The sequence below is a fragment of the Lagopus muta genome, chromosome 3 (assembly GCF_023343835.1).
Source record: "Lagopus muta isolate bLagMut1 chromosome 3, bLagMut1 primary, whole genome shotgun sequence".
NCBI lineage: Eukaryota > Metazoa > Chordata > Aves > Galliformes > Phasianidae > Lagopus > Lagopus muta.
Window position 1 is genome coordinate 793150 of NC_064435.1, and position 23631 is coordinate 816780.

General features: G+C 56.2%; 2 protein-coding genes across 14 annotated transcripts in view; one reads left to right on the top strand and one right to left on the bottom strand.

Moving 5' to 3' along the window:
• Window positions 1–1834: 1834 nt before the first annotated feature.
• The window catches only part of LOC125691098 (ranBP-type and C3HC4-type zinc finger-containing protein 1-like), a 40200-nt gene continuing 18403 nt past the window's right edge, over window positions 1835–23631 (top strand). For all 13 annotated transcript variants that reach the window (XM_048940054.1, XM_048940051.1, XM_048940055.1 and 10 more), the window contains exons 1-5: window positions 1835–2070; window positions 14650–14824; window positions 17359–17475; window positions 19152–19293; window positions 21026–21116. In XM_048940054.1, the coding sequence (XP_048796011.1) occupies window positions 1849–2070; window positions 14650–14824; window positions 17359–17475; window positions 19152–19293; window positions 21026–21116 (747 nt within the window). In that variant the 5' untranslated portion in view covers window positions 1835–1848. The remainder of the gene's footprint in view (window positions 2071–14649; window positions 14825–17358; window positions 17476–19151; window positions 19294–21025; window positions 21117–23631) is intronic.
• LOC125691100 (uncharacterized) lies at window positions 6311–14631 on the bottom strand. Its single transcript, XM_048940068.1, has 2 exons — window positions 14001–14631; window positions 6311–12429 (listed from the first exon to the last, which is right to left on the bottom strand). Exons 1-2 carry the CDS (start codon window positions 14412–14414, stop codon window positions 11914–11916), a joined length of 930 nt encoding a protein of 309 aa, XP_048796025.1. The 5' UTR covers window positions 14415–14631; the 3' UTR covers window positions 6311–11913.

A 23631-nucleotide genomic window follows, 5' to 3' on the forward strand; every position in this document is an offset into this window, starting at 1 on the left:
CTGGCATGGGACCAGTATGGGTCTGGCATGGGACCAGTATGGGACCAGTATGGGTCTGGTATGGGACCAGTATGGGTCTGGTATGGGACCGGTATGGGTCTGGTATGGGACCGGTATGGGTCTGGTATGGGACTGGTATTGGTCTGGTATGGGACCGGTATGGGACCAATATGGGTCTGGTATGGGTCTGGTATGGGACCGGTATGGGTCTGATATGGGACTGGTATGGGACTGGTGTGGGTCCGGTATGGGACCGGAATGGGACCGGTATGGGTCTGGTATGGGACCGGTATGCGACTGGTATGGGACCGGTATGGGTCTGGCATGGGACCGGTATGGGTCTGGTACGGGACCAGTATGCGACTGGTATGGGACCAGTATGGGTCTGGTATGGGTCTGGCATGGGCCCAGTTTGGGACTGGTATGGGACCGGCATAGGCTCTGTATAGAACTGGTATGGGCCCTGTATAGGAGCAGTATGGGCCCTGTATGGGTCTGGTATGGGACCGGCACGGGCTCCATGCGGGTCCGGTACGGCGCCGGCACTCAGAACTGCGGGCCCGTCCTTGAGTTCGGCCCGGTCCCACAGCCACTGTGCACCGGGTCCAGCCGTAGGCCCGGATCGGGCCCAAAGCGCGGCCTACACGCTGCCGACCCCCTCAAGAGCCTCGTCCGAGCCGGGCCGCGCTGCCAGGACGCGGCCCGAGCTCCCCCGGTTCTGCTCCGCGTTCCCCGGCGGTGTTCGTTTCGGTTCCGGACGCCGAGGCTGACGGGGCCGGAGTTGAACCGCGCGCAGGCCGAGTGCTCGCTCCCCGCGGACTGCATTTCCCAGCGCGCCCTGCGGCGCCGCGCCGCGCTATGCAGGGCGGAAGGGCCGCAAAGCACGCTGGGAGATGTAGTCCGCAATAAGGGGGGGGGGGGGTCGTCGCGCGATGGCGGAAGCCTTCCGAGCGGACTCACCGGTGTCTCCCGGTCCCGGTGCGGCCTTCTGGCGGCGGTGCTCCTTCAGGCTCGGGGCGTGCGTAAGGGGCAGCGTCTCCGGGAAAAGCTCGAGGAGGGCGAGTGGGCTTCGGCCGCCGTCCGCCGTCTCACCCCGGCCCGCCGGGCCTCCGCCCACCCCGACATGGCCGCGGAGTGCTCGGGACGCAGCGAGCGGCTGAGGGAGATCTGAGGGATCCCCGAGCGGCGGCGAAGCGAGCGGCGACCGAGCGTTTCCTCAGGCGGCGGCGGACGACAACAAGCGGCCAGGCCCCACCCGTCCGTCCCGAGCGGAGCTTGGCGTCCCGCTCCTTCCCATTGGTTTACCGCCATGTCAATCACAACGCTTCTATGCTTTTATTGGTTGATCGGAGTGTCACTCAGAGCGGCTAAGTATCTCTGGCATCCTATTGGCTGAGCGGAGTGTCAGTCAGCGGAACGCGCCCGCCCTCCGAGCGGACCCCGCCGAGCGCACCCCATAGGCCGCAGCGCTCCGCGCGTTGATTGGCCGCTGGGGACAAAGACGGAGGAAGCGAAGCCAATCACAGGCCTGGAAGGGCGGGGCGATCGCCCCGAGACTGTAGCGGTGGCCCCGGGCCCAGCGCAGGGGCGTAACCCTCCGGGTCCGCAGCCCGGGGACCCGCAGTGCCCCGGTAAGGGCCGAGCAGCTCGGTCTGAGCCCTCACGGAGCGGCCCCTGCCGGAAAGCTGAGCGCCTTCCCACCCGTTTTTTTCCGGTTGCAGTCCGGAACCTTCCTCGCGAGCCGCGTTTCCGGTCGGATCCCATTTCCGAACCTCTCGCGTTTTTGGTCGGAGCGCGTTTCCGCCCGGACCGCTGAGCGGGCGGAAGTTCCGGGAGGAGGCGGCGGCCATGGCTCTGCCCGGAGCCCCCGGCCCGGCCCCGGCAGCGGCCCCCGCGCCGCCGCCTCCACCCACGGTGCTGATGGCGGTGCGGGTGGGGGTACCGCAGCCGCCCCGCGTCCCCCCGCCGCCCGCCGCCGCCCTCCGCCTGCAGCTCAGCGTGGAGCCCGCGCCCGGCGGGCAGCGCCGCTTCCGGCTCGGCCTGAGGCAGGAGGAGGCGGCAGGAGGCGCGGTGAGAGCCGGCGGGGCGGGGGAGGGGAGGGGGCGGGGCGGGATGGATGGGGAACCCACGGGGCTCGGCCCGGCGCTGCCTCTGCCCGGTGCTGCCCTTCTCAGTGCTGTTGTTCCCCCCGGTGCTGTTGTTCCTCCTGCGCTGCTCCTCCCGGTGCTGTTGTTCCCCGGTTCCCCGTGGCGTTGAATCCCCGCATCCCTCTGGCGCCGGTTTCTGAAGGCCCTTCATCCCCACTGCAGTGGCTCCCCGGTTCCCTCTGCCATCGCCCCACCGTTCTCAGTTCCTCATGATGTCACCACCCACTTCCCCATGGCACTGGATCCCCTGTTCCCCATGGCACTGGATCCCCTGTTCCCTATGGCATCAGGTCCCCGGTTCCCTATGGCATCAGGTCCTCAGTTCCCTATGGCATCAGGTCCCCTGTTCCCTATGGCATCAGGTCCTTGGTTCCCTATGGCATCAGGTCCCTGGTTCCCTATGGCATCAGATCCTCAGTTCCCTATGGCATCAGTTCCCCACTTCCCCATGACATCAGATCTGTAGTTCCATATGGCACTGGATCCTCAGTTCCTCATGGTGTCACCCCCCACTTTCCCATGGCACTGGATCCCTGGTTCCTTATGGCATCAGGTCCCTGGTTCCCTATGGTGCCTGCTTCCTTATGGCATCAGGTCCCTGGTCCCCTGTTGTGCCTGGTTCCTTATGGCATCAGGTCCCTGGTTCCCTATGGCATCAGGTCCCTGGTCCCCTGTTGTTCCTTGTTCCCTATGGCATCAGGTCCCTGATTCCCTATGGTGCCTGGTTCCCTATGGCATCAGGTCCCTGGTTCCCTATGGTCCCTGGTTCCTTATGGCATCAGGTCTTTGGTTCCCTATGGTCCCTGGTTCCTTATGGCATCAGGTCCCTGGTTCCCTGTGGTTCCTGGTTCCCTATGGCATCAGGTCCCTGGTTCCCTATGGTCCCTGGTTCCCTATGGCATCAGGTCCCTGGTTCCCTATGGTGCCTGGTTCCCTATGGCATCAGATCCTTGGTTCCCTATGGTGCCTGATTCCCTATGGCATCAGGTCCCTGGTTCCCTATGGTCCCTGGTTCCCTATAGCATCAGGTCCCTGGTTCCCTATGGTGCCTGGTTCCCTATGGCATCAGGTCCTTGGTTCCTTATGGCATCAGATCCTTGGTTCCCTATGGTGCTTGGTTCCTTATGGCATCAGGTCTTTGGTTCCCTATGGTCCCTGGTTCCTTATGGCATCAGGTCCCTGGTTCCCTATGGTCCCTGGTTCCCTATGGCATCAGGTCCTTGGTTCCCTATGGTGCTTGGTTCCTTATGGCATCAGGTCTTTGGTTCCCTGTGGTCCCTGGTTCCTTATGGCATCAGATCCCCGCTTCCCCATGACATCAGGTCTCTGGTTCCATATGCCGTCGGATCCTCAGTTCCTTATGGTGTCACCCCCCACTTCCCCATGGCACTGGATCCCCTCTTCCCCATGGCACTGGATCCCTGCTTTCCCCTCACATTGGATCCCCTGTTCCCTATGGCATCCGGTCGTTGGTTTGCTATGGCACCAGATCCCTGGCTCCATATGGCACTGGATCCCCGGTTCCCCATGGCACCAGATCCCTGCTTCCTTGTAGCATCAGGTCCCCATTTTCCCATGGAATCGGTCCTCAGTTCCCCATGACATCGGATCACCGGTTCTCTGTGGCGTTGGATCCTCAGTCACCCCCCTGTTCTCTCTGGGATCAGATCCCCGCTTCCCCATGGTCTCTGAATCCTGGTTCCCAACGGCCTTGGATCCCCATTTCCCCATGGCATCGTGTCCCTGGTTCCCCACGGCCTCAGATCCCTACTCCCCACCTCCTTGGCTCCCTGCTTCCCTGTGGCATTGGATCCCCAGCTCCTCATGGCATTGGATCCCCAGTTCCTCATGGCATTGGATCCCCAGTTCCCCATGGCGTTGGATCCCCAGCTCCTCATGGCGTTGGATCCCCAGTTCCTCATGGCGTTGGATCCCCAGTTTTCCGTGGCCCTCATGGCACTGGTTCCCCACTTCCCCATGGCGTTGGATCCCCACTTCCCCATGGCGTTGGATCCCCAGTTCCTCATGGCGTTGGATCCCCAGCTCCTCATGGCGTTGGATCCCCAGCTCTTCATGGCATTGGATCCCCAGCTCCTCATGGCAGTGGATCCCCAGCTCCTCATGGCATTGGATCCCCAGCTCCTCATGGCGTTGGATCCCCAGCTCCTCATGGCGTTGGATCCCCAGCTCCTCATGGCATTGGATCCCTGGTTCCCTGTGGCCTCAGTTCCCCACTGCTTCGGATCCATTGTGCCCCATGGCCTCAGGTCCCCATTGCCCCATGGCTTTGGATCCTCGGTTCCCCACCTCCTTGGGTCCCATGTTCCCCACATCCTCAGGTCCCTGGTTCCCCCATATCCTCTGGTCCCCCGTTCCCCACATCTTCGGGTCTCCACATCCTCAGATCCCCCGTTCCCCACATCCCCAGTTCCCCACGTCCTCGGGTCCCCCGTTCCCCCACATCCTCTGGTCTCCGGTTCCCCACATCCTTGGGTCCCCATTTCCCCCACATCCTCAGGTCCTCCATTCCCCACATCTTCAGATCCCCACATCCTCGGGTCCCCCGTTCCCCATATCCCCAGTTCCCCACATCCTCAGGTCCCTGGTTTGCCCACATCCTCTGGTCCCCTGCTCCCCACATCCTCTGGTCCCCACATCCTCGGATCCCCACTTCCCCACGTCCTCAGGTCCCCACTTCCCCATATCCTTGGGTCCCCATTTCCCCCACATCCTCAGGTCCTCCATTCCCCACATCTTCAGATCCCCACATCCTCGGATCCCCACTTCCCCACATCCTCAGGTCCCCACTTCCCCACATCCTCAGGTCCCCATTTCCCCCACATCCTCAGGTCCTCCATTCCCCACATCTTCGGGTCCCCACATCCTTGGGTCCCCTGTTCCCCTCATCTTCAGATCCCCACATCCTCGGGTCCTCCATTCCCCACATCTTCAGGTCCCCACATCCTCGGATCCCCACTTCCCCACATCCTCTGGTCCCCTGTTCCCCACATCTTTGGGTCCCCACAGCCTCGGGTCCCCGGTTCCCCCACATCCTCTGGTCCCCCGTTCCCCATATCTTCGGGTCTCTACATCCTCAGATCCCCCGTTCCCCATATCCCCATTTCCCCCACATCCTCAGGTCCTCCATTCCCCACATCTTCAGATCCCCACATCCTCGGGTCCCCGGTTCCCCACATCTTCGGGCCCCCACATCCTCAGATCCCCACTTCCCCACATCCTCAGATCCCCACTTCCCCACATCTTCGGGTCCCCCGTTCCCCACATCCTCAGGTCCCCATTTCCCCCACATCCTCAGGTCCTCCATTCCCCACATCTTCGGGTCCCCACATCCTTGGGTCCCCTGTTCCCCACATCCTTGGATCCCCACTTCCCCACATCCTCAGATCCCCACTTCCCCACATCCTCAGGTCCCCAGTTCCCCACATCCTCCGGTCCCCCGTTCCCCACATCTTCAGGTCCCCACATCCTTTGGTCCTTGGGTCCCCTGTTCCCCACATCTTCAGGTCCCCACATCCTTGGGTCCCCCGTTCCCCACATCTTCAAATCCCCACATCCTCGGGTCCCCAGTTCCCCACGTCCTCAGGTCCCCACTTCCCCACATCCTCGGGTCCCCATTTCCCCCACATCCTCAGGTCCTCCATTCCCCACATCTTCGTGTCCCCACATCCTCTGGTCCCCCGTTCCCCCACACATTTTCAGGTCCCCAGTTCCCAGTGGCCTTGGCTCCCCATTTCCCCCCGCCGTTGGCTCCGCTCTTCCTGGTGGCACCTGGGGATCCCCGGTTGGAGATCTCAGATCTCTTCTCCGCTCTTCATTGGGGTCCCTATGAAAACACCCGTGATGCTTGGGGGGTCCCCAGGGGTGGGGAGCAGGCAGTGGGTTCACCTCCTGCCCCATGGTGCCCCCCAGAACCCCACAGGCAGTCAGATGGGAGAGCTGGGTTGCGAGGGGTTGGCTGTGCGCCGGGAGGGACGGCGTCCCGCGTCCGTCTGTCCTGCCGTGGGGCCTCGGCACTGCAGCAGCGCGTGATGCCGAGAGCTCAGGGGCTGCTGCCAAATCGAGGGCCTCACCTTCCAAAAATGGGGCAGGGATGGCAGCGTTCCTAGGGCCAAAAAGGGAAGGAGTGGGGCAGGGCGGATGGGAGCCGCCCCAGCTGTTCATGGGGGTTTCCCATTGATTTTTTTACCTCCCCTCCTCATCTCTGCTGCCCTGGTGGAGCCAAGGCCGAATTCGAGTGGGCAGAGTGGTGCTGTGTGGGCAGAGCTGGGTCCTGGCAGGACAACGAGCCGTGTTTCCTTCTGGTCCTCGTTGTTGTTTTCAACTAACAGAGCTTCCACGGTTCTGTGATCTTCAAGGACCCTTCCAACCCAAACCCTCCATGGTTCTGTGGTCTTTAAGGACCTTTCCTACTATTCCATGGCTCTGTGATCTTCAAGGACCCTTCCAACCCAAACCCTCCATGGTTCTGTGGTCTTTAAGGACCTTCCCAACTATTCCATGGCTCTGTGATCTGCAAGGACCCTTCAACTCATCCCAGTCATTTTGTGGCTCTGTGATCTTGAAGGACCCTTCCAACCCGACCATTCCATGGCTGTATGATCTTGAAGGACCCTTCCAATCCAACCCATCCCACAACTCTGTGATCTTGAAGGACCTTTCCAACACAACGCATCCTATGATGATCTGTAAGGACCTTTCCAGCCCAGCCTTACCATTCCATGCCTCTGTGATCTGCAAGGACCCTTCCAAGCCAGCCCATTCCACGGTTCTGTGATCTTCAAGTACCCTTCCAACCCAAACCCTCCATGGTTTTGTGGTCTTTAAGGACCTTCCCAACTATTCCATGGCTCTGTGATCTGCAAGGACCCTTCAACTCATCCCAATCATTTTATGGTTCTGTGATCTGTAAGGACCCTTGCAGCCCAACCTTTCCATGATTCTACAATCTTGGAGGCCTCTTCCATCCCAACCTTTCCATGGCTCTGTGATCTTTAAGGACCTCTCCATCCCAAATATTCCATGGTGCTGTGATCTTTAAGGACCCTTCCAACCCAATGCTTCCCATTGCTCTACAGCCTTTAAGGTCCCTTCCATCCCAACCTTTCCATGGCTCTGTGATCTTTCAGGACCTTTCCAACCCAACCACTCCATGGCTTCACAGCTCTGTAATCTTTCAGGACCTTTCCAACCCAACCACTCCATGGCTCTGTAATCTTTCAGGACCTTTCCAACCCAACCATTCCATGGCTCTGTTGTCTTTTAGGACCTTTCCAACCCAGCCACTCCATGGCTCCATTGCTCTGTGATCTTTCAGGACCTTTCCAACCCAACCACTCCATGGCTCTGTGATCTTTCAGGACCTTTCCAACCCAACCACTCCGTGGCTTCACAGCTCTGTGATCTTTCAGGACCTTTCCAACCCAACCATTCCATGGCTCTGTTGTCTTTTAGGACCCCTCCAACCCAACCACTCCATGGCTCCATGGCTCTGTGATCTTTCAGGACCTTTCCAACCCAACCACTCCATGGCTTCACGGCTCTGTGATCTTTCAGGACGTTTCCAACCCAACCATTCCATGGCTCTGTTGTCTTTTAGGACCCCTCCAACCCAACCACTCCATGGCTCTGTGATCTTTGATGACCTTTCCAACCCAACCACTCCATGGCTTCACGGCTCTGTGATCTTTCAGGACCTTTCCAACCCAACCATTTCATGGTTCCATGACAAAATGTTCCTCAAGGACCTTTCCCACTCTCCCATTCCATGGCTCTGTGATCTTTCGGGACCTTTCCAACCCAACCGTTCCATGGCTCTGTTGTCTTTTAGGACCCCTCCAACCCAACCACTCCATGGCTCTGTGATCTTTCAGGACCTTTCCAACCCAACCACTCCATGGCTTCACAGCTCTGTGATCTTTCAGGACCTTTCCAACCCAACCACTCCATGGCTTCACGGCTCTGTGATCTTTCAGGACCTTTCCAACCCAACCATTTCATGGTTCCATGACAAAATGTTCCTCAAGGACCTTTCCCACTCTCCCATTCCATGGCTCTGTGATCTTTCGGGACCTTTCCAACCCAACCGTTCCATGGCTCTGTTGTCTTTTAGGACCCCTCCAACCCAACCACTCCATGGCTCTGTGATCTTTTAGGACCCCTCCAACCCAACCACTCCATGGCTTCACAGCTCTGTGATCTTTCAGGACCTTTCCAACCCAACCATTTCATGGTTCCATGACAGAATGTTGCTCAAGGACCTTTCCCACTCTCCCATTCTGTGGCCCTGTGATCTTTAAGGACCGTTCCACCCCAACCACTCCATGGCTCCATGGCTCTGTGATCTTTCAGGACCTTTCCAACCCAACCACTCCATGGCTCCATGGCTCTGTGATCTTTCAGGACCCTTCCAACCCAACCATTCCATGGCTCTGTTGTCTTTTAGGACCCCTCCAACCCAACCACTCCATGGCTCTGTGATCTTTCAGGACCTTTCCAACCCAACCATTTCATGGTTCCATGACAAAATCTTGCTCAAGAACCTTTCCCACTCTCCCATTCCGTGGCCCCGTGATCTTTAAGGACCTTTCCAACCCAACCACTCCATGGCTCCATTGCTCTGTGATCTTTGAGGACCTTTCCAACCCAACCATTCCATGGCTCTGTTGTCTTTTAGGACCCCTCCAACCCAACCACTCCATGGCTCCATGGCTCTGTGATCTTTCAGGACCCCTCCAACCCCTCCACTCCATGGCTCCATGGCTCTGTGATCTTTCAGGACCTTTCCAACCCAACCATTCCATGGCTCTGTGATCTTTGAGGACCTTTCCAACCCAACCATTCCATGGCTCTGTTGTCTTTTAGGACCCCTCCAACCCAACCACTCCATGGCTCCATGGCTCTGTGATCTTTCAGGACCTTTCCAACCCCTCCACTCCATGGCTCCATGGCTCTGTGATCTTTCAGGACCTTTCCAACCCAACCATTCCATGGCTCTGTGATCTTTGAGGACCTTTCCAACCCAACCACTCCATGGCTTCACAGCTCTGTGATCTTTCAGGACCTTTCCAACCCAACCATTCCATGGCTCTGTTGTCTTTTAGGACCTTTCCAACCCAGCCACTCCATGGCTTCACAGCTCTGTGATCTTTCAGGACCTTTCCAACCCAACCATTTCATGGTTCCATGACAAAATGTTGCTCAAGGACCTTTCCCACTCTCCCATTCTGTGGCCCTGTGATCTTTAAGGACCGTTCCACCCCAACCACTCCATGGCTCCATTGCTCTGTAATCTTTCAGGACCTTTCCAACCCATCCACTCCATTGCTTCAGGGCTCTGTGATCTTTCAGGACCCTTCCAACCCAACCACTCCATGGCTCTGTTGTCTTTTAGGACCCTTCCAACCCAACCACTCCATGGCTCCATGGCTCTGTGAACTTTCAGGACCCTTCCAACCCAACCACTCCATGGCTCTGTTGTCTTTTAGGACCCTTCCAACCCAACCACTCCATGGCTTCACAGCTCTGTGATCTTTCAGGACCTTTCCAACCCAACCATTTCATGGTTCCATGACAGAATGTTGCTCATGGACCTTTCCCACTCTCCCATTCCGTGGCCCTGTGATCTTTCAGGACCTTTCCAACCCAACCATTCCATGGCTCCATGGCTCTGTGATCTTTGAGGACCTTTCCAACCCAACCACTCCATGGCTCTGTGATCTTTCAGGACCTTTCCAACCCATCCACTCCATTGCTTCATGGCTCTGTGATCTTTCAGGACCTTTGCAACCCAACTACTCCATGGCTTCACGGCTCTGTGATCTTTCAGGACCTTTCCAACCCAACCACTCCATGGCTCCATGACTCTGTGATCTTTCAGGACCCTTCCAACCCAACCATTCCATGGCTCTGTTGTCTTTTAGGACCCCTCCAACCCAACCACTCCATGGCTTCACAGCTCTGTGATCTTTCAGGACCTTTCCAACCCAACCATTTATTGTTTCCATGACAAAATGTTCCTCAAGGACCTTTCCCACTCTCCCATTCCGTGGCCCCATGATCTTTAAGGACCGTTCCAACCCAACCATTCCATGGCTCTGTGATCTTTCAGGACCTTTCCAACCCAACCACTCCATGGCTCTGTGATCTTTCAGGACCTTTCCAACCCAACCATTCCATGGCTCCATTGCTCTGTGATCTTTGAGGACCTTTCCAACCCCACCACTCCATGGCTTCACGGCTCTGTTGTCTTTTAGGACCCCTCCAACCCAACCACTCCATGGCTCCATTGCTCTGTGATCTTTCAGGACCTTTCCAACCCAACCACTCCATGGCTCCATGGCTCTGTGATCTTTCAGGACCCTTCCAACCCAACCATTCCATGGCTCTGTTGTCTTTTAGGACCCCTCCAACCCAACCACTCCATGGCTCTGTGATCTTTCAGGACCTTTCCAACCCAACCATTTCATGGTTCCATGACAAAATCTTGCTCAAGAACCTTTCCCACTCTCCCATTCCGTGGCCCCGTGATCTTTAAGGACCTTTCCAACCCAACCACTCCATGGCTCCATTGCTCTGTGATCTTTGAGGACCTTTCCAACCCAACCATTCCATGGCTCTGTTGTCTTTTAGGACCCCTCCAACCCAACCACTCCATGGCTCCATGGCTCTGTGATCTTTCAGGACCCCTCCAACCCCTCCACTCCATGGCTCCATGGCTCTGTGATCTTTCAGGACCTTTCCAACCCAACCATTCCATGGCTCTGTGATCTTTGAGGACCTTTCCAACCCAACCATTCCATGGCTCTGTTGTCTTTTAGGACCCCTCCAACCCAACCACTCCATGGCTCCATGGCTCTGTGATCTTTCAGGACCTTTCCAACCCCTCCACTCCATGGCTCCATGGCTCTGTGATCTTTCAGGACCTTTCCAACCCAACCATTCCATGGCTCTGTGATCTTTGAGGACCTTTCCAACCCAACCACTCCATGGCTTCACAGCTCTGTGATCTTTCAGGACCTTTCCAACCCAACCATTCCATGGCTCTGTTGTCTTTTAGGACCTTTCCAACCCAGCCACTCCATGGCTTCACAGCTCTGTGATCTTTCAGGACCTTTCCAACCCAACCATTTCATGGTTCCATGACAAAATGTTGCTCAAGGACCTTTCCCACTCTCCCATTCTGTGGCCCTGTGATCTTTAAGGACCGTTCCACCCCAACCACTCCATGGCTCCATTGCTCTGTAATCTTTCAGGACCTTTCCAACCCATCCACTCCATTGCTTCAGGGCTCTGTGATCTTTCAGGACCCTTCCAACCCAACCACTCCATGGCTCTGTTGTCTTTTAGGACCCTTCCAACCCAACCACTCCATGGCTCCATGGCTCTGTGAACTTTCAGGACCCTTCCAACCCAACCACTCCATGGCTCTGTTGTCTTTTAGGACCCTTCCAACCCAACCACTCCATGGCTTCACAGCTCTGTGATCTTTCAGGACCTTTCCAACCCAACCATTTCATGGTTCCATGACAGAATGTTGCTCATGGACCTTTCCCACTCTCCCATTCCGTGGCCCTGTGATCTTTCAGGACCTTTCCAACCCAACCATTCCATGGCTCCATGGCTCTGTGATCTTTGAGGACCTTTCCAACCCAACCACTCCATGGCTCTGTGATCTTTCAGGACCTTTCCAACCCATCCACTCCATTGCTTCATGGCTCTGTGATCTTTCAGGACCTTTGCAACCCAACTACTCCATGGCTTCACGGCTCTGTGATCTTTCAGGACCTTTCCAACCCAACCACTCCATGGCTCCATGACTCTGTGATCTTTCAGGACCCTTCCAACCCAACCATTCCATGGCTCTGTTGTCTTTTAGGACCCCTCCAACCCAACCACTCCATGGCTTCACAGCTCTGTGATCTTTCAGGACCTTTCCAACCCAACCATTTATTGTTTCCATGACAAAATGTTCCTCAAGGACCTTTCCCACTCTCCCATTCCGTGGCCCCATGATCTTTAAGGACCGTTCCAACCCAACCATTCCATGGCTCTGTGATCTTTCAGGACCTTTCCAACCCAACCACTCCATGGCTCTGTGATCTTTCAGGACCTTTCCAACCCAACCATTCCATGGCTCCATTGCTCTGTGATCTTTGAGGACCTTTCCAACCCCACCACTCCATGGCTTCACGGCTCTGTTGTCTTTTAGGACCCCTCCAACCCAACCACTCCATGGCTCCATTGCTCTGTGATCTTTCAGGACCTTTCCAACCCAACCACTCCATGGCTCCATGGCTCTGTGATCTTTCAGGACCCTTCCAACCCAACCATTCCATGGCTCTGTTGTCTTTTAGGACCCCTCCAACCCAACCACTCCATGGCTCTGTGATCTTTCAGGACCTTTCCAACCCAACCATTTCATGGTTCCATGACAAAATCTTGCTCAAGAACCTTTCCCACTCTCCCATTCCGTGGCCCCGTGATCTTTAAGGACCTTTCCAACCCAACCACTCCATGGCTCCATTGCTCTGTGATCTTTGAGGACCTTTCCAACCCAACCATTCCATGGCTCTGTTGTCTTTTAGGACCCCTCCAACCCAACCACTCCATGGCTCCATGGCTCTGTGATCTTTCAGGACCCCTCCAACCCCTCCACTCCATGGCTCCATGGCTCTGTGATCTTTCAGGACCTTTCCAACCCAACCATTCCATGGCTCTGTGATCTTTGAGGACCTTTCCAACCCAACCATTCCATGGCTCTGTTGTCTTTTAGGACCCCTCCAACCCAACCACTCCATGGCTCCATGGCTCTGTGATCTTTCAGGACCTTTCCAACCCCTCCACTCCATGGCTCCATGGCTCTGTGATCTTTCAGGACCTTTCCAACCCAACCATTCCATGGCTCTGTGATCTTTGAGGACCTTTCCAACCCAACCACTCCATGGCTTCACAGCTCTGTGATCTTTCAGGACCTTTCCAACCCAACCATTCCATGGCTCTGTTGTCTTTTAGGACCTTTCCAACCCAGCCACTCCATGGCTTCACAGCTCTGTGATCTTTCAGGACCTTTCCAACCCAACCATTTCATGGTTCCATGACAAAATGTTGCTCAAGGACCTTTCCCACTCTCCCATTCTGTGGCCCTGTGATCTTTAAGGACCGTTCCACCCCAACCACTCCATGGCTCCATTGCTCTGTAATCTTTCAGGACCTTTCCAACCCATCCACTCCATTGCTTCAGGGCTCTGTGATCTTTCAGGACCCTTCCAACCCAACCACTCCATGGCTCTGTTGTCTTTTAGGACCCTTCCAACCCAACCACTCCATGGCTCCATGGCTCTGTGAACTTTCAGGACCCTTCCAACCCAACCACTCCATGGCTCTGTTGTCTTTTAGGACCCTTCCAACCCAACCACTCCATGGCTTCACAGCTCTGTGATCTTTCAGGACCTTTCCAACCCAACCATTTCATGGTTCCATGACAGAATGTTGCTCATGGACCTTTCCCACTCTCCCATTCCGTGGCCCTGTGATCTTTCAGGACCTTTCCAACCCAACCATTCCATGGCTCCATGGCTCTGTGATCTTTGAGGACCTTTCCAACCCAACCACTCCATGGCTCTGTGATCTTTCAGGACCTTTCCAACCCATCCACTCCATTGCTTCATGGCTCTGTGATCTTTCAGGACCTTTGCAACCCAACTACTCCATGGCTTCACGGCTCTGTGATCTTTCAGGACCTTTCCAACCCAACCACTCCATGGCTCCATGACTCTGTGATCTTTCAGGACCCTTCCAACCCAACCATTCCATGGCTCTGTTGTCTTTTAGGACCCCTCCAACCCAACCACTCCATGGCTTCACAGCTCTGTGATCTTTCAGGACCTTTCCAACCCAACCATTTATTGTTTCCATGACAAAATGTTCCTCAAGGACCTTTCCCACTCTCCCATTCCGTGGCCCCATGATCTTTAAGGACCGTTCCAACCCAACCATTCCATGGCTCTGTGATCTTTCAGGACCTTTCCAACCCAACCACTCCATGGCTCTGTGATCTTTCAGGACCTTTCCAACCCAACCATTCCATGGCTCCATTGCTCTGTGATCTTTGAGGACCTTTCCAACCCCACCACTCCATGGCTTCACGGCTCTGTTGTCTTTTAGGACCCCTCCAACCCAACCACTCCATGGCTCCATTGCTCTGTGATCTTTCAGGACCTTTCCAACCCAACCACTCCATGGCTCCATGGCTCTGTGATCTTTCAGGACCTTTCCAACCCAACCATTTCATGGTTCCATGACAAAATCTTGCTCAAGGACCTTTCCCACTCTCCCATTCCGTGGCCCCGTGATCTTTCAGGACCGTTCCACCCCAAATATCCCTACGGTGACGACTCTCTGAGCCCCACACCTCACCGTAGGCCTCTGGTCTCCCCTGGTTGCGTCGCTCCGTGCCGTGACCCCTGTGTCCCCGTGCCCGCAGAGCATCGCCGAGTACGACCTGAAGGACATTTCGTACACGGTGCGCAGCCCCACGTGCCACGAGCTGCTGGTCCTCGGCTCCCTGGATGAACCCATGGTGTTCAGCTTCGAGGAGGAGCGCGAGGCGCAGAAGTGGTGGACGATCGTCAGCAGTTCCCTGCGGGAGGCACAGAAAGGTGGGCGCTGCCTCTGGGGGGGGGGGGGGCTGCGCTGTGGGGGTTCTGTGCCCCATGCGAGTGGGGCGTCAGTGGGGTGTTGTGTGGGGACAGCAGCTCTGTGCTGTCATCAGTGGGGTGTTGTGTGGGGACAGCAGCTCTGTGCTGTTCCCTCTCTGCTGTGCTGTCCCCACTCTTGTGTTGTTCAATCCCTGTGCTGTCCCCTCTCTGCTTTGTTCTGTCCCCTCTCTGCTTTGTTCTGTCCCCTCTCTGATTTGTGCTGTCCCCTCTCTGCTTTGTTCTGTCCCCTCTCTGCTTTGCTGTCCAATCCCTGTGCTGTCCCCTCTCTGCTCTGCTCTGCTGTCCCCTCTCTGCTGTGTTGTCCCCACTCTTCAGTGTTGTTCAATCCCTGTGCTGTCCCCTCTCTGCTCTGTGCTGTCCCCTCTCTGCTCTGTGCTGTCCCCCTCTCTTCACTGTTGTCCAATCCCTGTGTCCCCCCTCTGCTCTGTGCTGCCCCCTCTCTGCTCTGCTGTCCCCTCTCTGCTCTGTGCTGTCCCCTCTCTGTTTTGTGCTGTCCCATCTCTGCTGTGCTGTGCTGTCCCCTCTCTGCTGTGCTGTCCCCACTCTTCATTGTTGTTCAGTCCCTGTGCTGTCCCCCCTCTGCTTTGTGCTGTCCCCTCTCTGCTGTTCCCTCTCTGCTGTGCTGTCCCATCTCTGCTGTGCTGTGCTGTCCCCTCTCTGCTGTGTTGTCCCCACTCTTCACTGTTGTCCAATCCCTGTGCTGTCCCATCTCTGCTGTGCTCTGCTGTCCCCTCTCTGTTTTGTGCTGTCCCATCTCTGCTGTGCTGTCCCCACTCTTCAGTGTTGTCCAATCCCTGTGCTGTCCCCTCTCCGCTTTGTGCTGTCCCCTCTCCGCTTTGTGCTGTCCCCCCTCTGCTTCGTGCTGCCCCCTCTCTGCTCTGTGCTGTCCCCACTCTTCATTGTTGTCCAATCCCTGTGCTGTCCCCTCTTTGCTCTGCTGTGCTGTGCCATCCCCTCTCTGCTGTGCTCTGCTGTCCTCTCTCTGCTCTGCTGTCCCCTTTTTGCTGTGCTGTCCCCCCTCTGCTTTGTGCTGTCCCCTCTCTGCTGTGCTGTGCCGTCCCCTTTTATGCTCTGCTCTGCTGTCCTCGCTCTGCTCTGCTGTCCCCTCTCTGCTCTGCTGTCCCCACTCTTCAGTGTTGTTCAATCCCTGTGCTGTCCCCTCTCTGCTTCATGCTGTCCCCTCTCTGCTTCATGCTGTCCCCATTCTTCAGTGTTGTCCAATCCCTGTGCTGTCCCTCTGCTTTGTGCTGTCCCCTCTTTGCTCTGCTGTGCTCTGCTGTCCCCTCTCTGCTCTGCTGTCCCCACTCTTCAGTGCTGTTCAATCCCTGTGCTGTCCCCTCTCTGCTGTGCTGTGCTGTCCCCTCTCTGCTGTGCTGTCCCCATTCTTCAGTGTTGTCCAATCCCTGTGCTGTCCCCCCTCTGCTTCGTGCTGTCCCCCCTCTGCTGTGCTGTGCTGTCCCCTCTCTGCTGTGTTGTCCCCACTCTTCACTGTTGTCCAATCCCTGTGCTGTCCCCTCTCTGCTGTGCTCTGCTGTTCCCCCTCTGCTCTGTGCTGTCCCCACTCTTCAGTGTTGTCCAATCCCTGTGCTGTCCCCTCTTGCTGTGCTCTGCTGTCCCCTCTCTGCTGTGCTCTGCTGTCCTCTCTCTGCTCTGCTGTCCCCTCTCTGCTCTGCTGTCCCCACTCTTCACTGTTGTCCAATCCCTGTGCTGTCCCCCCTCTGCTTCGTGCTGTCCCCTCTCTGCTGTGCTGTGCTGTCCCCTCTCTGCTGTGCTGTCCCCCCTCTGCTTTGTGCTGTCCCCTCTTCACTCTGCTGTGCTGTCCCCTCTGTTCTGTGCTGTCCCATCTCTGTGCTGTCCTCTCTCTGCTTCGTGCTGTCCCATCTCTGCTGTGCTGTTCTGTCCCCACTCTGCAGTGTTGTCCAATCCCTGTGCTTTCCCCCCTGTGCTTCATGCTGTAGCCTCTCTGCTGTGCTGTCCCCTCTCTTCAGTGTTGTCCAATCCCTGTGCTGTCCCCTCTCTGTTTTGTGCTGTCCCCTCTCTGCTGTGCTGTCCCCACTCTTCATTGTTGTCCAGTCCCTGTCCTGTCCCCTCTCTGCTGTGCTGTCCCCATTCTGCTGTGCTGTTCCCACTCTGCCATGCTGTCCCCCCTCTGCTTTGTGCTGTCTCCTCTCTGCTGCGTCATCCCATCTCTGCAACGTCTCATCTGTGTCGTCCCTGCTGTGCTGTCGTCCCTGCTGTGCTGTCATCCCTGCTCTGTGTCGCCCCATCTCTGCCTCATCCCTGCTCTGCGTCGTCCCATCCCTGCCTTGTCCCATTTGTGCCTCATCCCCACTCTGCGTCACCCCGTTTCCGCGCTCCCCATCTCTGTGCTGTCCCCTCTCTGCTGTCTTCTCCCATCCCTGCTCCATCCCCACTCTGCTGCACCTCATCTCCACGTTGTCCCGGCTCTCATGCAGTCCCTTCTCTTCCCTCAGCCTCCTCGGGCAGCGCTGTGCCCACATCCCACACTTCATCCCCAGCAACAGCGGCCGGAGCCAGCGCTGCAGATCAGGATGCAGAGGATGCTTTGGCTGCAGAGCTTTCCAACAAAGGTCGGTGGGCGCTGCTGCATTCCTGCCTGCAGGCCCTGCTGTGGGGCTGCCTGCCTGCAGCGCCCTGTTCTGGGCCTGGGCCTGGGGGGTGGGAGCTTCTCCCAAACCGAGGTGGGCGCTGCTGGGGGCCGTTGCCCAGAGCTTGGCCACCTGGGTGAAGATTTGGCCTGGTTTGCCAAAGGTCAGCCAACAGTTGGCCAATAGTTGACCAGTGGTTGACCAAGAGTTGGCCAATGGTTGACCAGTGGTTGACCAAGGGTTGGCCAATGGTTGACCAGTGGTTGACCAAGGGTTGGCCAATGGTTGACCAGTGGTTGACCAAGGGTTGGCCAATGGTTGACCAGTGGTTGACCAAGGGTTGGCCAATGGTTGACCAGTGGTTGACCAAGGGTTGGCCAATAGTTGACCCGTGGTTGACCAAGGGTTGGCCAATAGTTGACCCGTGGTTGACCAAGGGTTGGCCAATAGTTGACCAGTGGTTGACCAAGGGTTGGCCAATAGTTGACCCGTGGTTGACCAAGGGTTGGCCAATGGTTGACCAGTGGTTGACCAAGAGTTGGCCAATGGTTGACCAGTGTTGACCACGAGCCAACACTGTGCCCTGGTGGCCAAGAAGGCCAGTGAGACCCCAGGCTGCATTGCCCAGAGTCTGGCCAGCTGGGTGAGGCAGAGGTCTGGCTGGGCCGATGGTCACCCAACAACCGGCCAACAGTTGACCAGTGGTTGATTGATGGCTCACCAGTGATTGGCCAGTGTTGACCACAAGCCAGCACTGTGCCCTGGTGGCCAAGAAGGCTAACAGGAACCTTGGGGTGCATTGCCAGAGCGTGGCCAGCAGACTGAGGGGGTCTGGTTGGCTAATGGTCGCCCAGCAATCAGCCAACACTTGACCAATGGCTGACTGACGGTTGACCAGTAGTTCACGAGTGGTTGACCAGCAATTGGCCAACAGTTGACCGATGGTTGACCAGGAGCCAACAGTGAGCCATGGTGGCCCAGAAGGCTGAGAGGACCGTGGGGTGAGGGAGGGGTCTGGTTGGCTAATGCTCCCCCAACAGTCAGCCAACACTTGACCAATGGCTGACTGATGGTTGACCAGTGGTTGACCAGTAGTTCACCAGTGGTTGACCAACAGTTGACTGGGAGCCAGCAGTGAGCCATGGTGGCACAGAAGGCTGACAGGACCATGGGTGCATTGCCAGAGTGTGGCCAGCAAGGCAGGGAGGGGCTTGGTTGGCTAATGCTCCCCCAGCAATCAGCCAGCACTTGACCAATGGCTGACTGATGGTTGACCAGTGGTTGACCAGTAGTTCACCAGTGGTTGACCAACAGTTGACTGGGAGCCAGCAGTGAACCATGGTGGCCCAGAAGGCTGACAGGACCATGGGTGCATTGCCAGAACGTGGCCAGCAAGGCAGGGGGGGGCTTGGTTGGCCAATGGTCACCCAGCAGTTGGCCAGCAGTTGAACAGCGGTCGAATAGTGGTGGGACCCTACCAGCGATTGACCACAAGCCAGCGCTGTGCCCTGGTGGCCAAGAAGGCCACTGAGACCATCCATAGATCCCCTCCAACCCTACGCATCTGGGATTGTGGCTTTGATCTGCACGAGAAGCCGGAGCCCCCCGGCTGCCTGTAGCTCTGCTGCAGCCTCAGGGCTCCCGTTCCCCCTCTGCAGAGGACCTGGCCCTGCAGCTGGCCCTGGCCATCCAGCACGGCGACGAGGAGGCGGCCGCGCGATGCGCCGCGGCCCTGGCCCAGCAGCAAGCCGCGCTGAACATCTTGCTGAAGGAGTCCAATTATCCCGAGGATGAAATCTGGTGAGCGGCTCTGCCCCAGTGCCCCCACCCAGGCGGGGGGAAGGGGGTCACCACTGCTCCATTCCTAATGGAGCTCGTGGGGCAGAGAAGGGCTTTGAACCTGGAGCTGCAGTGACAGCACGAGGGCGGCGCTTCTGGAACGGGGGAGGGCAGGTTGAGGTTGGAGGGAAGGAAGAAATTGGTCGCTATGAGGGTGGGGAGGCGCTGGGGGCGGGGTGGGGATCTGGGGGGCACAAACGCCCCACAGACTGGCTGGAATTGGGGCTCACACCCGATGGTGAGATGTGCAGAGTGGGCAGGAGGAGAGCAGCATGTGGGGCACAAGTGGCAACGTGCTGCTGCTGTGGAATGATAGCAGGTTGGGTTGGAAGGGTCCTTAAAGATCACAGAGCCAGGGAATGGTTGGGTTGGGTTGGGTTGGAAGGGTCCTTACAGATCACAGAGCCAGGGAATGGTTGGGTTGGAAGGGTCCTTACAGATCACAGAGCCACGGAATAGTTTGGTTGGAAGGGTCCTTACAGATCACAGAGCCATGGAATGGTTGGGTTGGGTTAGAAGGGTCCTTACAGATCGCAGAGCCATGGGATGGTTGGGTTGGCAGGGTCCTTACAGATCACAGAGATGTAGAATGGTTGGGTTGGGTTGGAAGGGTACTTAAAGATCACAGAGCCAGGGAATGGTTGGGTTGGGTTGGAAGGGTCCTTACAGATCACAGAGCCAGGGAATGGTTGGGTTGGAAGGGTCCTTGAAGATTGCAGAGCCATGGAATGGTTGGGTTGGGTTGGGTTGGAAGGGTCCTTGAAGATCGCAGAGCCATAGAATGGTTGGGTTGGAAGGGTCCTTTCAGATTGCAGAACCATGGAATGGTTGGGTTGAAAGGGTCCTTTCAGATTGCAGAACCATGGAATGGTTGGGTTGGAAGGGTCCTTTCAGATTGCAGAACCATGGAATGGTTGGGTTGTAGGGGTCCTTACAGATCACAGAGCTGTAGAATGGTTGGATTGGGTTGGAGAGGTCCTTACAGATCGCAGAGCCGTAGAATGGTTGGGTTGGGTTGGGTTGGGTTGGGTTGGAGGGGTCCTTACAGATTGCAGAGCCATGGGATGGTTGGGTTGGGTTGGGTTGGGTTGGAAGGGTCCTTACAGATCACAGTACTGTAGAACGGTTGGGTTGGGTTGGAGGGGTCCTTACAGATCACAGAGCCGTAGAATGGTTGGGTTGGGTTGGGTTGGAGGGGTCCTTACAGATCGCAGAACCATGGAATGGTTGGCTTGGAAGGGTCCTTGAAGATCGCAGAGCCACAAAATGGTTGGGTTGGGTTGGGTTGGGTTGGGTTGGATTGGGTTGGGTTGGGTTGGAGGGGTCCTTACAGATCGCAGAGCCATAGAATGGTTGGGTTGGGTTGGGTTGGGTTGGGTTGGGTTGGGTTGGGTTGGGTTGGAAGGGTCCTTACAGATCGCAGGGCCATAGAATGGTTGGGTTGGGTTGTGTTGGGTTGGGTTGGGTTGGCAGGGTTCTTACAGATCACACAGCCACAAAATGGTTGGGTTGGGTTGGGTTGGGTTGGAAGGGTCCTTACAGATCACAGAGCCATGGAATGGTTGGGTTGGGTTGGATTGGGTTGGGTTGGGTTGGAAGGGTCCTCACAGATCACAGAGCCATGTAATGGTTGGGCTGGGACGGCATTGCCTCTTTGCTCCATCCCCAACCTGCTGCTCCCTCTGTGCCACAGCATGAACGTCGGTGTGGAGGACGCGACGTCGTCGGCCAGCATCACGCTCCTGGTGCAGCCCCACACCACCATCGCAGCGCTGAAGCAGCAGGTACGGCGCTGCCAGCTCCCACACGGCGTGGCACAATGTGGGGGGGGGGTCTCAGGGTTCCAATCCTGTTCTCAGATATGGCTGCTGCCATCACCATGTGATGTCCCATGAGCCGGGCCGGCAGAGGCGCCGGTTCTCTGTGTCAGTTCATGGCAGGGAAGTTTTTAGGAGAAAGAAAGGTGTAAGAATCTACGATTGATAGCGTGGAAGGAGAGGTGAGAAACTTTTTGGCTTGTATTGGAATGGTCAGGGTTGGAAAGGTCCTTGAAGGTCACAGAATCATGGAATCATAGCATGGCCTGGGTTGGAAAGGTCCTGGAAGATCACAGAATCATGGAATGATAGGATGGTCTGGGTTGGAAAGGTCCTCAAAGGTCACAGAATCATGGAAAGATAGGATGGCCTGGGTTGGAAAGGTCCTGGAAGATCACAGTCATGGAATAATGGCATGGCCTGGTTTGGAAAGGTCCTGGAAGATCACAGAATCATGGAATCATAGGATGGTCTGGGTTAGAAAGGTCCTGGAAGATCACAGAATCATGGAATGATAGCATGGCCTGGGTTGGAAAGGTCCTCCAAGGTCACAGAGTCATGGAATGATAGCATGGCCTGGGTTGGAAAGGTCCTTGAAGACCACAGAATCATGGAATCGTAGCATGGCCTGGGTTGGAAAGGTCCTGGAAGGTCACAGAATCATGGAATGATAGGATGGCCTGGTTTGGAAAGGTCCTCGGAGGTCACAGAATCATGGAATCATAGGATGGCCTGGGTTGGAAAGGTCCTCGGAGGTCACAGAATCATGGAATGATAGGATGGTCTGGGTTGGAAAGGTCCTAGAAGGTCACAGAATCATGGAATCATAGCATGGCCTGGGTTGGAAAGGTCCTCCAAGATCACAGAATCATGGAATGATAGGATGGCCTGGGTTGGAAAGGTCCTCAAAGGTCACAGAGTCATGGAATGATAGCATGGTCTGGGTTGGAAAGGTCCTCGAAGATACAGAACCATGGAATGATAGCATGGTCTGGGTTGGAAAGGTCCTCGAAGATACAGAACCATGGAATGATAGGATGGCCTGGGTTGGAAAGGTCCTCGGAGGTCACAGAATCATGGAATGATAGGATGGTCTGGGTTGGAAAGGTCCTCGGAGGTCACAGAATCATGGAATGATAGGATGGTCTGGGTTGGAAAGGTCCTAGAAGGTCACAGAATCATGGAATCATAGCATGGCCTGGGTTGGAAAGGTCCTGGAAGATACAGAATCATGGAATGATAGGATGGCCTGGGTTGGAAAGGTCCTGGAAGATACAGAATCATGGAATGATAGGATGGTCTGGGTTGGAAAGGTCCTCGAAGATCACAGAATCATGGAATCATAGCATGGCCTGGGTTGGAAAGGTCCTCGAAGGTCACAGAATCCTGGAATCGTAGCATGGCCTGGGTTGGAAAGGTCCTCGAAGATACAGAATCATGGAATGATAGGATGGTCTGGGTTGGAAAGGTCCTGGAAGATCACAGAATCATGGAACGATAGAATGGCCTGGGTTGAAAAGGTCCTCGAAGGTCACAGAATCATGGAATGATAGGATGGCCTGGGTTGGAAAGGTCCTGGAAGATCACAGAATCATGGAATGATAGGATGGTCTGGGTTGGAAAGGTCCTCGAAGATACAGAATCATGGAATGATAGGATGGCCTGGGTTGGAAAGGTCCTCGAAGATACAGAATCATGGAATGATAGGATGGCCTGGGTTGGAAAGGTCCTCGAAGGTCACAGAATCATGGAATGATAGCATGGCCTGGGTTGGAAAGGTCCTCAAAGGTCACAGAGTCATGGAATGATAGGATGGTCTGGGTTGGAAAGGTCCTCAAAGGTCACAGAGTCATGGAATCATAGCGTGGCCTGGGTTGGAAAGGTCCTCCAAGATCACAGAATCATGGAATGATAGGATGGCCTGGGTTGGAAAGGTCCTGGAAGATCACAGAGTCATGGAATCATAGGATGGTCTGGGTTGGAAAGGTCCTTGAAGGTCACAGAATCATGGAATGATAGGATGGCCTGGGTTGGAGAGGTCCTGGAAGATCACAGAATCATGGAATCATAGCATGGCCTGGGTTGGAAAGGTCCTGGAAGATCACAGAATCATGGACATGAATCTCCAACCCCCTGCCACATGCAGGGCCTCCAACCTCCACGTTAAATGCTAACCCAGGCTGCGCGGGGCCCCATCCAACCTGGCCCTTGATCCTTGGGGTCCCTTCCAACCCAGGCCATGCTGTGATGCTGTGATGCTGTGATGCTGTGATGCTGTGAGGCTGTGATGCTGTGAGGCTGTGAGGCTGTGATGCTGTGATGCTGTGAGGCTGTGAGGCTGTGAGGCTGTTGATGCTGTGATGCTGTGATGCTGTGATGCTGTGATGCTGTGAGGCTGTGATGCTGGGATGCTGGGATGCTGGGATGCTGGGATGCTGGGATGCTGTGAGGCTGTGATGCTGGGATGCTGTGATGCTGTGAT

Coding starts and splice junctions, on each gene's coding strand:
- LOC125691100 (XM_048940068.1), bottom strand. CDS start 14,414: ATGGAGCCATGGAGTGGTTGGGTTGGAAAGGTCCTGAAAGATCACAGA. Junction 12,430..14,000: donor GGAGTGGTTGGGTTGGAGGG/GTCCTAAAAGAC, acceptor TGGGTTGGAAAG/GTCCTGAAAGATCACAGAGC.